A 14,088-nucleotide genomic window follows, 5' to 3' on the forward strand; every position below is an offset into this window, starting at 1 on the left:
CAGTTTTTATTCTTTTGATGTTTAATTATAATTAGATAATGATTATTTAATTAGATAATTAAATAAGAATACACAATTTTCACTTTATTAAGCCTGATTTATTTATTTATTATTAAATATAATCAATTCTGTTGTTACTTGTGTTACAAAGGTTCTTCAGTTATAGAACCAAGACATGTAAAGTGCCTTTTCTTCCTGCACACTCATGCACCAATCAGCTGATTTCAGTGCATGTGCAGGGAGGAGGAAACTATGTGGGGATATGACATTACTTATATTTTTATTGCACAAAAGGACAAAAGTGCAATGGTAAAGGACAAACTGCCTCCAGGACAGAAATAACTGTGTTAACAGAACTTCAGCTCTTTGAAAACATCTGCACAGACAGCAGACATAGCCGTCATGCAAACATAAAAAGAAAGCAGTTCTAAATATTTTCCGTTCTACTGGCATGCAGAACAACCACAGCATACAGATGAATGCCACACCAATATGTTTGACCTTTCCCACATGCAAAGAAACATTGCTGTGTGGTGTGGCAGATCATGGGTGATATCTGTCACAGTAAAGTTAACAGTTTGATAAACTGCTCCTGTGATGTGATCCAAAGAGTCCACATTTAAGGCCCTTCTTCACTTTGAAAAGTCATCCAGTGGGCCCCGTTGGCCCCTGTGATGGGCTGAAGGTTTCACATCACTGGCTTACAGGTTAAACTGTAACAAGTTTTTTTTTTCTTGCTTTAATCTATCGCTACAAAGTAAATAAAGTCAGTGAAGTCTGAGTTTATGGACTCTAAGGAGTACAAATTGTTTCTTGGGTGGAACAATAACTCAAAAATATATAAAGTATTAAAGAACTGCAAACGTAGAGAAGAAAGCATGAATACGGAGCTTGTAATAGAAAAGCTTTAGAGATGAGTGCAGTAAAAAAAAAGCGACCACCAGAGGGCAGTGAAAGGTGATCGTCTCTCTGTAAAAAACAGTGAGTTCAGGGCAGAAACACTCTCACATCTCTCTTTAGTCTCTCCTGCCTCACTCTACCATCCACCTCCCCATCAGCTCTGACACCACACCGACCGAGCAGCTCAGAAGCTGCAGATGTCCGAGACTCTCAGTCCATCTGTCCACCTGTCTCCATCTTGTCCACCTGTCTGTCCTCCAGCAGCAACAGTATGAAGAAACAGCAAAGACTTTGGCTTCTGTTCTGGGTAAGACGTCATCTATGAAACACCTGCTTTACAGGCTTAAAGTTTAATATTCCTCATTATTTAACTCAAAGGAATGAGTGCAGATTAGTAGTTTTATCCTGTGAGCAGCTCAGAGGTTTCTCTGGATGCTTTTTCTTTTTTTGTGGTGTATTTTTGGTCATTGATCACTTGTGCGTGTCGTGTCATTTCCAGGCGTGTGTTTGTGGTGTTGGTTCAGTGTGTTGCTGGCACGATTTGGATAACAGCGAGTATGACTGCTGGCCTCTGGACAGACCCAATGAGTACAACATGGTCGACTGTGGCGGTGAGAAAACAGACCTGAGGTCTTTGATTCACACACACGTCAGTCTGAAAAACAAATTATGCAACTGTAACATGTGACTGTAAATTATCAAACAGTAAAATACAATCAGTAACCACAGGTTTATAAGACAGATATGACCAGAAAAACAAAGATGAAGATGAATAAAGTTTAAGAGCATGCTGGGAAAAAAAACATGATTTCATGTAATTTACTTAGAATTACAAAGAGCAACACACTGGATCTCTAAATCAAACTGTTGCTACAGTAGCATGAAAACATTATATTTCAACATCCACTTAAATATGATATCATTTGTCTGATTTGCACCGTTGCATAGACCAGTAATGAAACACATTACCTCATGAGTGGATGTTCCCCTTGAGATTATTAAACATAATGCTGCCTCTTACTGAGGCTGGGGGGGTTGTCGTAGGGTTAGGGGAAGGGTTAGGGTTAGGGTTGGGCTCAGCCCCCCTAGTTCCAGTGAAAGAACTCTTAATGCTTCAGTATACCAAATTATTTTGGACAATTTGATGCTCCCAACATTGTGGGAACAGTTTGGGGATGGCCCCTTCCTGTTCCAACATGACTGCACAAAGCACGTCCATAAAGACATGGATGAGTGAGTTTGATGTGGAAGAACTTGACTGGCCTGCACAGAGTCCTGACCTCAACTACTGTTTATTGCACTACTGGTTAGATGATAAACTACATTTCGTTGCCTTGTACTGTACATGTGTAATGACAATAAAGTTGAATCTAATCTAATCTAATCTAAACATGATAGAACAAGTCAATTCAATTTTATTTATATAGCGCCAAATCACAACAAACAGTCGCCCCAAGGCCTTTGGGATGAATTAGAGTGGAGACTGTGAGCCACACCTTCTCTCCAACATCAGAGCCTGACCTCACAATTGTGCTTGTGGTTGGCTATTGGTCAACAGCAAAATTTGATCTGTCTTTGAATGATTTTCAGAACAAATTCAGCACTTTATTCTATACCTTCTAAGTATAACAGGCCCTTAATTGTCGGACTGAAATTTTAATTTTTTAATCGTACAATTTAATCTATTCATACAACTCCATTAAGACAGAAATGTTTTTCCTCACTTAGAGAGTTGGTTTCTGGATTAAATAACAAGAAATAATCCAGCTTTATTGCAGCTTCCTGCTGAAGTCTCAATTGGTTTATTTTAAAGGTTGAAGATTAAAATGTCTCTTTCTGTCTGTTATCCTCTGCCTCTCGTCCAGGTTTGGAGATGGCTTGGATTGTTCGTCCTCCAGAGCTGATAAAGAGCGGCGAGGTGTTCAGCGTCACATACTCAGTGACCGTCCAGGACTCTTTCTATCACTGGGCTGTCCAAAACCGTGTCTTCACTCAAAGGTAAACTGATTAAACTGGGTATAAACCAGACAAATTTTAGACTAGAAAAAAAATTAGCCCCACAGGGTCCTGGTTCCGAACCTGGTCTGAATTGGCCTGGTGTGTCTGTGTGTTCAGCTACATAGTAGATGCTGATTCAGCTCGGAGGTTCTGTGAACATCATGAATGTCCCGCCAACTGGAAAGACGCGAATGGAGAGAACTGCTGCATTCACCACGCTAACATCCACTCCTGCCCGCTGGGATACATGGTGCACTTTTTCTTTCTTCACTCCTACCTCCAACAAAATCCACGAAGAACTCCTAGATATAATTGGAAAAACACATAGTTCTGTCACCAATCCTCATGCATTAGATTTAGCCTTGAGTTGAGTATTTTAGAGAAACCTGTAAATCACAAGGTTGGTCCATCCTGCTAGATCATCTGCTTAACTCAAACCTGGGACCACAAGTGACTAAACTAATGTAATACTGTATTCTGTAAGATGTGTTTACAGAGGTCACAAATCACATGAGCAGCACGATCATTTTCTCTTATAAATTCACTTCTTTTCCCAACCAATGCAGTCACCCCCCACTACCACCACCCCCCAGCAGGCTATTAGAGGTACTGCAGGCCTAAGATGCGTCACCATTGGTTATTTTTCCAACCTAGTGGTTACATCCATGCCTTATATGCAGTCTATCCATATGTTGTCATCTGGCATCAAAATAGAAAGACAGAAAGCTCTCTCATACAATTAAAATGTCATTTTGTGTTCCTTTCTGACAGACAGAGAGTATTTGTGGCCCCTGGATTCCTGATGACGGAAAAATCTTCACTCATACCATCTCGACCTCTGGCAAGATGACCCAGACGAACTGGACTGCCAAGGTAACACACACACCATTATAAAGTCTTCCCCAAATTAAGAAAAACTATAAAATAATGTTATTATATGCAGATGATACACTACTTTACATTAGCTACTCTTCGGTGCATGAAGTCAGATGATCAGTCTCCAAGTACTGCAACATTAAATTCTGGCAAATTGATTCATGCCTCAAGTTCTGTCCACACCCACTAAATCCAGCGTGTTGGCTTGCAGGTGGTTCTGTTCCATCCTGGTTTGAACTCACTCATCGCTCACATACGGGTTGGCATCATGCAGGTTGCCCTGGAGGCCAAGACCACTGTGCTGCCTGCTGTGGGTATGTTTGTTCCCTCTCAAAATCCTTGCATGACTGTTGGAACAAGTACAGCAAGGGTTCTGTGTGACACAAAGGTTGTTAAAGGTTTCTACTATGAAAAAATTTTCAGCCACTGAACCAAAATATACTGATTCTACCCAGTTACTTGTGAGTTTCCAGCGGTCAGTCAACCCCAAACATAGTGTTCCCATTCTTGAAAACATAAGCAAGTAATTATTTCATCTTTAAATTTCACCCTTTGAAGTCTGTGGTGATGGCATCTGTGAGGAGGCAGAATTTTGTTCCACCTGTCCAGCTGACTGTGGTGAATGCCCGATGTCCCCTTCCACTAAGATCGCCATCGGTCTGCCACTCAGCCTGCTCTGCCTCTCCTTCATAATGACTGCTGTGGTAAGAACTCAAAAACAACAACACAAATATGCTAAAAGAAACCCTGATAATTTTTAAAAATCAATAAATCTGTCTCTTGTAGTGGCTGAGGTACCAGAAACAGAAGATGTTGTGGGACGAAAGCTGGATCATTGACTTCTCTACAATAAAACAAGGTGCGCTTAACGGTCCAGATAAAACTGGTTTAAACTGTGTGATAGTAGTTTAGTAAGCTCTGAAAGGCTCTGTGACTCGTGCATACTGGAACTGCCTAAAAGTGGTACCAACAATGAAGCATGAGGCAGGTCTGAAATTTGACAGTGCAGAACAAGACATACAACACCACACAAACAGCCCCAAACTGGCCTAAACTGCACAGGTTTTGACTAATCTGTAAATCTGTCTAAATTCATATGTACATGAAGCAAAACCATTCTAAATATATCTGCAATTTAACGCTCTATTTGTCTCCATAGATCAGGAGGCTCACATGACCATGGGCAGCATAATGAGTGTACCGGTGGGGAACAGTGACAGTCACACCAGCTGTGTATCTGCGCTGAGCACCTGTACTGGACAACTGGGAACCCGAAAACCAATGTTCACCTGCACCGGCATATAGTACGCCTAACTGTGTGTGACTACCTGTCTATTTAAACCTCACACAGTCTTTTTGATTAGTTAGCAGCATTGTTTTATATGAGTGTGTACATAGTTTGGTAGGTCACCAGGCTCAGTTTCCAGTATTCCTCCCTAATTCTCAGAGGTCAAAATTGTTTTTTTCAAAGTCACTGATGGGTATAAGTTGTCCTTTGTGTAATGCGTTGGGTTATGGCATTAGAGACATAGGATTTATACAGCTGTGTTACATCTGTGCTGTAGCTATATCGTAACTGTGAACTTGAAATGTAACTACACATCATGTCAATGCAGCCTGCAAATACTGAGATTGGCCTGTGAACTTCAGTCTTTTCGTCCTCGCTATTTCCAGCTTCTTCTTCTTCATTGCCACAGTCTTTGAATGAATTAGTGAGTTAATGATAATCATCTCCTCAATACAATACAATACAATACAATACAATACAATACTCCCACATGTCATCAAATTACTGTAAAGCGACTGCCAAAACTATCGGAATGGGTGTGAACAAATGGACAAAAAAGTGGAAAATTACTGATTACAATGTCGGCGGCTTATGTAGGTCATGCCATGAACTCTACAAAGATTCACTGCAGAAGTCTAAATCAACCATTAGATGGGTCTGTCACTCAGAACGCGCCATTTTCAACAGGGAGGTTAGTGCTGGAAACTCAAACCCTGAGCCCAACTCTACGATCATTTTATAAAAGTCATTTTATTACCCAAACATTTTTAGTTCCTAAACCTGAGTAGTTTTTGGTGTCTAAATGTAACAATGTAGTTTTTTTAGCCTAAATCTAACCAGTGAGTCAAAGTAAAACTGAGGACTGGGAGGAAAAGCTGGATGAACCACTCCTGTTATCTCCTGGTAGTCAAACTTACCATGCGTGTTGGATCAAGTTACCAGTGCCAAAAGACACATCTGACAAAATGGCAATATTTGACACCCAAGGATGAGAATGTGTTGCAGCCGGTGTGTGACTGCAGATTCTGGGAGGGTGGGGTTGAGTGTCCAGCCACCAACAACCAACCCCACAAACTGTTAATCACCACAGAGGAAAGGCAGCATCCAATGCTGCCCATCTGCAGTAGGGGTTATAGCTAGATTTTTCTGAATGCAGTCAAAAACGTCTCCAGCTTGCTGATAGAATATTTGGAAAGATTTAACATTAAAAGATCACTTTGTTCTCCAGTGATGGCCGCACTGTGGCAATCAAGAGGATTCACACAAAGACGTTCTCTCTGTCCAAAACCATCAGACAGGAAGTCAAGCAAGTCAGGTAACACACACACACACACACACACACACACACACACACACACACACACACACACACACACACACACGTATCACCTTCATTCTGCAACTATACAGTATGTTAGTTTGACTCTGCCTCTCTTTGTCTGCAGGGAGCTCGATCACCCGAACCTGTGCAAGTTTATCGGTGGCTGTGTTGACGTGCCAAATGTTGCCATAGTGACAGAGTACTGCCCAAAAGGAAGCCTTAATGATGTCCTTCTTAACGAGGAGATCCCACTTAACTGGGGCTTCAGGTACTCACATAATCACACAAACTCTTATTTATGGCACAATGACATCTTGAGGTAATTAAGGCAACAATACTGACTAAGCATGAAGTGTTTGTCTTTGTAATTTAATTGGTCACTCACATTTCCAGTTTATTTTGGGTTCTTGCAAGGTCACTTTAGATGTATGACTGTTTGTGCCCGTCAGGTTTTCCTTTGCCACAGACATCGCCAGAGGGATGTCGTACCTGCACCAACACAAGATCTGTCACGGCCGACTCAAGTCTCTAAACTGTGTCTTAGACGACCGCTGGGTCTGCAAAATAACAGGTGATCTGAGTGTGCAGAAGGATGTTTCTAAAAGGATTCTACAAGTATTAAACCTATAAATACAAAATTAGTAAATCCTGGTTTACATTATTTTATTTTCATCATTTAAAAAAAAATTTGAATATCAATTTGCCAGGTTTTTTTTTTACTCACATGTAATCTCCAATCAGATTACGGGCTGAGGATCTATCGCAGGGGCGATGGGATGGAGCCTCTTTCCACCTATCAGCAGAGGCTCTTGGAAGTGTACATGCCGCCTGAGTTTCCAAACGTTAACGCGGAGCCGACTCTGGCAGGAGACGTGTTCAGGTTCCAGAGTTAATGTTCATTTACTTGCTTCAGTTCTCTGGAGACTTAATCATAACTGCCACCTGCCTCCCTGAGCTTTACGCTAAACCAAACCAAAACTCTGATTTTAGCTGAGTCTCCATATTATGATCCATACATACAATTCAGCTGATCCTCTCTGTTTGCATGTGTCCCAGTTATTCCATCATCCTGCTGGAGATAGCAACTCGCAGTGACCCTGTCCCAGTAAGTCACAGTCTGAGTGACTCCTCACTCCACTGTAAATCTGCTGCCTTCATGATCTCATTCAGTAAAATTAATAAAATGTTTTGGGCTGCAGGCAGAGGAGTCGAACAACGAGTGTTCCTGGTGTCCTCCTCTACCTGAGCTGATCTCCAGTAAAGCTGACAATACCTGCCCCTGTCCAGCTGACTATGTAGAGGTATGTCATTCACTTTCAACCAACTGTTATGAAACATTTAATTTAAAGCAGGCTTTATGAAATGTGATATTAATAAAGCAAGATGGCTAATGTTTGTAGACTAAATTCTTGCAAGCATATTGAATGCATTTTGCAGGAATGAATGTTTATTTATGTACTCGGCACTTCTTTGACACAAATTACTGCATCACTGTGTGTGTGTGTGTGTGGCATGAAGGTGATGAGCTTCAGCTCACCTCTCACCTCCCTTTTGTCAATAACACGTCAGACGAGGTCAGACGAGGTCAGACGAGTTAGCTGGCTGATCGAGAAAAGTAATATCAAGATTAGCAAAACATTTTGTAGTAGTTTTAGCGCTGTGGGCAGGTACTAAGTCCTGATGGAAAAGGAAATCTGTGTGTACCTAAATCTTGTCACCAAATGGAAGCATGAAGAGCTCTAACATCTCCTGGTAGACGGCTGCACTGATTTTGGATTTGATAAAACACAGTGGACCAACCATCACCAACACCAGGAGCTGACAGAGCACTCAAAGTCATCTCAGTCCGCAGAAACTTCACACTTGACTTCAAACACCGTGGAGTCTGTGCTTCCCCACTCTTCCTTCAGACTCACGGACCTTGACTTCCAAAATGTGAAATGGCAAATTTATTTTCATCTAAAAGGAGGACTTTGGAGCACTGAACAACAGCCCACCTCTTTTTCCTACTTAGCCCGGGTAGGACTCTTCTGACGTCACCTCTGCTTTAGAAGTGACTTGATAAAAGGAAACAATTCAACAATTGTAGCCTCTTTCCTGAAGGTGACTCCTGATGCACTGACTCTAGCCTTAGTCCACTCCTTGGGAAGCTCTCTGAAGCTCTTGATAATCCTCTGAAGACTGTACTCATTCCTGTTGCTTGAACAACCTTTCCTACCACACTTTTCTTCCAGTCAGCTTTCCAGTAGTATGCTTCTGTACAGCGCCGGCATGCTGTGGTGTTCCCTCCTTGTGAAGGGTCTTGATGATCGTCACCCGGACAGCTGTCAAGTCTACAGTCTTCCTCATAAAATAGACTGTCAATAATTTGAGAATTCTTTTCTTTTTTGTACATTTAAAGCCATAGCTCATAATATGACCTATTATGGTCTTCATCTTGTAATATATTCTGATTTTTTTCAGATGAATATCAGAAACCTGAAAGATTTCCCCGAGTTGATATGATGTCACAAATAAAAGCTGACACAAATCATTACAGATGCCAACAGAAACTAAAGTTTGTCTAAAAATTAGGTTTTGTTTATTGAATGATGCTAACTTTACAATATCATCTTAAAAGGTATTACTACATTTACAAAGAGCATGTTAAAGCAAATGTAGATGTCCTTTAAAAATGTAATAAATTACCTGATGACAGAATTTTCCATCTCAGCTTTCCTGCTGTGTTTTGACCCACGTGTGTTTCCGTAGCTGATTCGGCGATGTCGCTCTCATAACCCTGCCCACAGACCCACCTTTGAACAGATCAAGAAGTTTGTGCATCGAATTAATCCCGTCAAAATCAGCCCAGTGGACATGATGATGAACCTGGTAAAAATATAAACACAGTGGACTCCACAATAATCACTACATGTTATCACTATAGTAGCAAAATGTGCATTGTACCATATCCTCATATATAATATATGTTAAAGTGGTGTGTGTGTGTGTGTGTGTGTGTGTGTGTGTGTGTGTGTGTTGTCTCAAACCACCCCTCATGTCTTTATTTGCTTCCAAGCAGCCTGACCTTCATGTATTTTTTAAGTGGTCTTCAGCAGGCTATCTAAACATCTTTCAAAGTTTTTCTTTGGACATTGGCTGCTTTTTCACTCCATTTCAGTCCAGTCCTTGTACCTGAACATTTACAGAGGAATAGTTTTTTGTTTGTTTGACTTTGTCAATTAGCACAGACCCATGAATCATTAAAGCATAAAAAAGTATCTTCGCATAGGAAACACAAAGAACCAAATTTCAATTGTACCTGTAGGCCTATTTAAGCCTAAACACAGCTCCCATTTCTTTAGCTGAATCCATGAAAAATACCAACAATTACACAGTTTGACAGTTGAAAATTTCGATCCACCATGCAATACCATCTAGAAAGTGTCTAGTTGTCAAACTCGCTCAAATCCTTACGCTTGCCAATTTTTCCTGTTTCTAAGACATCTATACTGTGAGCTGAAAGACATCTGAAACATTATTCTGTTTCAGATGGAGAAGTACAGCAAACATCTGGAGGTGCTGGTGGCCGAGCGGACTCAGGATCTGATGCATGAGAAACAGAAAACTGACAGGCTGCTGTACAGTACGACATACACACAGCACACACACAAACACTTGATCATATCAATGCTTTATTTACCAGGATAATTTAATTTGATCCAGGTAAAAGTGCTACACAGTATGTTCTATTTATTAGCGCATTCAGCTGGAAAAGCTTTGTTTATATGCAGATGATAAAATTCTCTATGTTTCTGACCAGGTAAAACAATCTCTTACTAATCTTTGTGCTGCAGGTATGCTTCCCAAGCAGGTAGCTGATGACCTCCGTCAGGGAAAACCCTCTCAGGCTCAGAGCTACGTCAGTGCCACTGTCTTCTTCAGGTAAACATAGACAGGAGGAGAATGTGCAAACTGCCTAAATCTTACAAACTTAGAATAATAATTGTAACTTTTAAGCAATTCTTTGTTGAGTTTTTTTCCATTGCATGCTCTTTCCTAGCTCCACTCCATTTATTCAACAGAATTAAATCTTGGGTCAGATATTTAGGATGTATTCTGTGCATATATTTTTATTGAAGATCCTTTACCCAGTTATTTCACTAAACTAAGAGAAAAGTCCACCCATCATACAACCCATCAGATCTACCTTGTAGTCCTTTGTAAAGTCCCAACACCCATGGGACAAAAAAAGCTTCGCCTGGGGCAAATCCAACGGTAAACTGATGGTGAAACCCTGAAACATCAGGTTAATATTGCTGCTTTTTGGCAGTCACAGGAGCTGACGTCACTTCTACTGGGCTCTGTTCTACTTTTCTACATTTGTATAGCCACAAGAGTAAAGCATGGTATGTGTGTGCTTTTGTAGTGATATTGTCGGCTTCACCCAGCTGTCCAGCAGCAGCACTCCCTACCAAGTTGTCGACTTCCTTAACAAGCTCTACACAACATTTGACGACATCATTGACAATTATGATGTCTACAAGGTGGAAACCATTGGAGATGCCTGTGAGTGACACACACACACACACACAGTAATGTTTAGTTACTCTAAAGAGATGCATTTAGATGTTTCTTGAGTGCACCCCGGATGTATAAATAATATGGATTTTAGCAGCACAAACTACAGCCTCCAAAAAAAATGACTCTACAACACAAGTAAGGGACATTTAGGTTTCTATATGTGGACTTACTGGTTGTATTTTATGACAGATTTCATTTAAAGTGCAAAACACCTACGGTCAAAATAAATAGGCAGTTAGAAGGGAAAAAATAGATTCTAGCATCAAATGACTCAGTAGCTTGTAGAACCACCTTTACAGCGATAACTTGAAGTAATCATTTTCTGTATGACTTTATCAGTCTCCCACATCACTGTGGATTAATTTTGGCCCACTCTTATTTACAGTGCTGCTTCAGTTCATCGAGGTTTGTTGGCACAGCTTTCTTAAGGTCCCATCACAGCATTTCAATCAGGTTGAGGTCTGGACTTTGACAATGTTCCAACACCTTAATTCTTTTCATTTTCAGCCATTCTTTTGTAGATTTGCTGCTGTGCTTGGGGGGGGGGGGGGGGGGGGGGGTCATGGTCCTGTTGCATTACTGATTTGGGGCAAAGCTTAAGCTGTCAGACAGATAGCCTCACATTTGACTGTAGAATACTTTAGTATACAGATGAGTTCATGGTCAACTCAATGACTGCAAGGCCTGTGGCTGCTAAACAAGCCCAAATCATCACCCCTCAAACACTGGGCTGAGAGTTTGGTTTGCACCAAATTTGGTACTGTGCATTTTGGTCGAACATCTCAATTTTAGACTCGTCCAAAGAACATTGCTCTATGGCCTTTAGAGTCTAAGATGTAGGTCATGGATTTTTTAGGTTTTTCTGGGCATTGCACAATCTGATCTTTGGGTGAATATGGTAGATGTCCACTCCTGGGAAAATTGCCAGCTGTCTTAAATGTTTTCCACTTGTGAATAATCTTTCTAACAGTAGAATGATGGATGTGCTTATAACCCTTCCCAGATTGATGGGCAGCACAGTCATTGATGATGTCTTTTTGTCCTTGGCATTGTGTTAACACACATGAATGCTCCAGACCCGAAATCCAATTTCAAACTCTTAAAAACGTCTGCTTTTATAGAGGTTCTCAGACTTGCTAATGATCAAAATCATCAAGTGCATTTGATTAGCAGCACCAGGCTGGAACATCCCCTCTTAATTAGACTTCACACAGGATTACATAGTATCCTGTGAAAACTTTTTTTTTTCACATCACTGTATTTTGGTGTTTATTTGTTGTTGTGTAGACATGGTGGTGTCTGGCGTTCCACAGGAGAATGGGATCCTTCACGCCTCAGAGATTTCCAGCATGGCTCTTGATCTGGTGGGTGTCTGTCGCACCTTCAGGATCCCCCATAAACCCAACACTCAGCTGCAGATACGAGCTGGGATACACTCAGGTATACAAGCTACTGAGCCACTTTCATTAAAATGTATTGTTAAATAATATTTTCCATGCATGAATGACTCTTCTGAGCCCTTATAGGTCCAGTGGTGGCGGGGGTCGTTGGGACGAAGATGCCTCGTTACTGCCTGTTTGGAGATACGGTGAATACGGCATCTAGGATGGAGTCCACAAGCGTTGGTAACACTGTCAAACCTACACCGTAACAGACACTGCAATAGTGCAATAATGCAGTTGTGTGTGACTTTTTATTACTGCAATGAATAACACTGGATGGAGACTAAAATTTCTTTTCCTCGGGGTGAAATAAGCTAGTATGTTCTGTCTTTGCAGCCCTGAAGATCCAGTGCAGCTCCAGTGCATTTTACTTGCTAGAGGAGATCGGTGGCTACGTGCTGGAGTGCAGAGGAACACTCCAGGTCAAGGTGAGCTGGCCACTCCCACTCAGTCCAGTTCAGGTGAATCTGGGAGCTGCCCAATGAACACTCTGGACCTGCTTCATCTCTTTCAGGGGAAAGGTGACATGGTTACTTACTGGCTGGAAGGAAAGAAGACTTCTCTGATCTCCAAGGACATCATCACTGACCCAAAGGCAGCCAAACCCATCATCACGGAGGAAGAGAAGGAAGCAGAGAAGGAGCGAGAGCTGTATTCATCCATTCCCGGGTATCTGAACGACGATCTGCTCCTGGACCCAGCCTGAACCCCAAACTCTGTTTTTTTTCTTTGGTTGTGTTGTCATCAGTGTTAGCCTAAAAAGTATGCATTACTGTACCGTGTGTTATGTGTTACATGTGTGCATCACCTGATGGTTTTCTGTCTGTTAATCCTCACAACAGCAGGGTTTCTACAGCCAAAACACACCAGCGTAACTGATGACCCCTTTTTACAAATATAAGACATTTGGGAAATGATGTATGATTCAGATTTGGGTAGTTAGCTAACTTGATTAGAGAGCTCATGTATTTATTCAGTCGTGGGAACATGTCTGCACAATAATGTCACTGCATTACAAATATAAAACCATAAAAATCTCCAAGACCAACTTTAGTAAACAGATCAGGCAGAACCTGAAGAGCAATTCAGCTCCAGACTCCAAACAGCTGGAAGCAGCAGTCTGAATGACAGCTCCTGTTAATATTGATCCAAAACAATATCATGCAGGCTAGTAAAAGGGCATCTGTTAGCTTAACTACACATGAACTGCTAGTTTGACTCCTGGAGAAGAAAAGTTTCCATCGGTCCTTTAGCTCCTCATTCGATTATAAAAGCCGGGATTATATTTTCTGCGTTCATGAGTCCACTCGGGTGCCATTGATGTAAATTTCATCATCAGATGGTGAGCACGAGGGTCCTGTTTTTGTGACTGCATGGAGACTCGTCTGCAGAGAATTTACATTACAAAAGACGTATAACAGGAATGCTGCCTGTGTCTATGCTGGCAACGCTCAGTGGACGTTGACTCTAACCATAACCATAATCCACGCCACTTGCTGTGTAGGCAGGAATTTTAAGTACAAATTTACAATCTGGCAGCATTTCATTATCCTTTAAATGCATGAAATCTTTTCTCAGGATGTCCTGATGAACTTCTGCACCATTTTCTTGTGTTTCCAGATTTTAACAGTGATAGATGACAAAGTGCTGCCTAGTTTAAAATGCCTGAGTTTATAAAGATTTGCATGTGAAGAAATGCT

General features: G+C 41.3%; 1 protein-coding gene across 1 annotated transcript; it reads left to right on the forward strand.

The window, feature by feature from the left end:
* The first annotated feature begins 545 nt into the window (after positions 1-545).
* Positions 546-13,150, forward strand: LOC115796604 (atrial natriuretic peptide receptor 1). Its single transcript, XM_030752970.1, has 24 exons — positions 546-549; positions 1,059-1,207; positions 1,400-1,511; positions 2,766-2,898; positions 3,016-3,148; positions 3,670-3,771; positions 3,986-4,088; positions 4,333-4,478; positions 4,561-4,633; positions 4,934-5,078; positions 6,291-6,377; positions 6,508-6,651; positions 6,833-6,954; positions 7,125-7,263; positions 7,440-7,488; positions 7,583-7,684; positions 9,135-9,254; positions 9,915-10,008; positions 10,220-10,307; positions 10,792-10,931; positions 12,234-12,386; positions 12,473-12,571; positions 12,725-12,816; positions 12,903-13,150. The coding sequence occupies exons 1-24, from the start codon at positions 546-548 to the stop codon at positions 13,092-13,094; spliced, it is 2,721 nt and encodes a 906-aa protein (XP_030608830.1). The 3' UTR covers positions 13,095-13,150.
* The last annotated feature ends 938 nt before the right edge of the window (positions 13,151-14,088 follow it).

This window comes from Archocentrus centrarchus, chromosome 18, assembly GCF_007364275.1.
Source record: "Archocentrus centrarchus isolate MPI-CPG fArcCen1 chromosome 18, fArcCen1, whole genome shotgun sequence".
NCBI classification, from domain to species: Eukaryota; Metazoa; Chordata; class Actinopteri; order Cichliformes; family Cichlidae; genus Archocentrus; species Archocentrus centrarchus.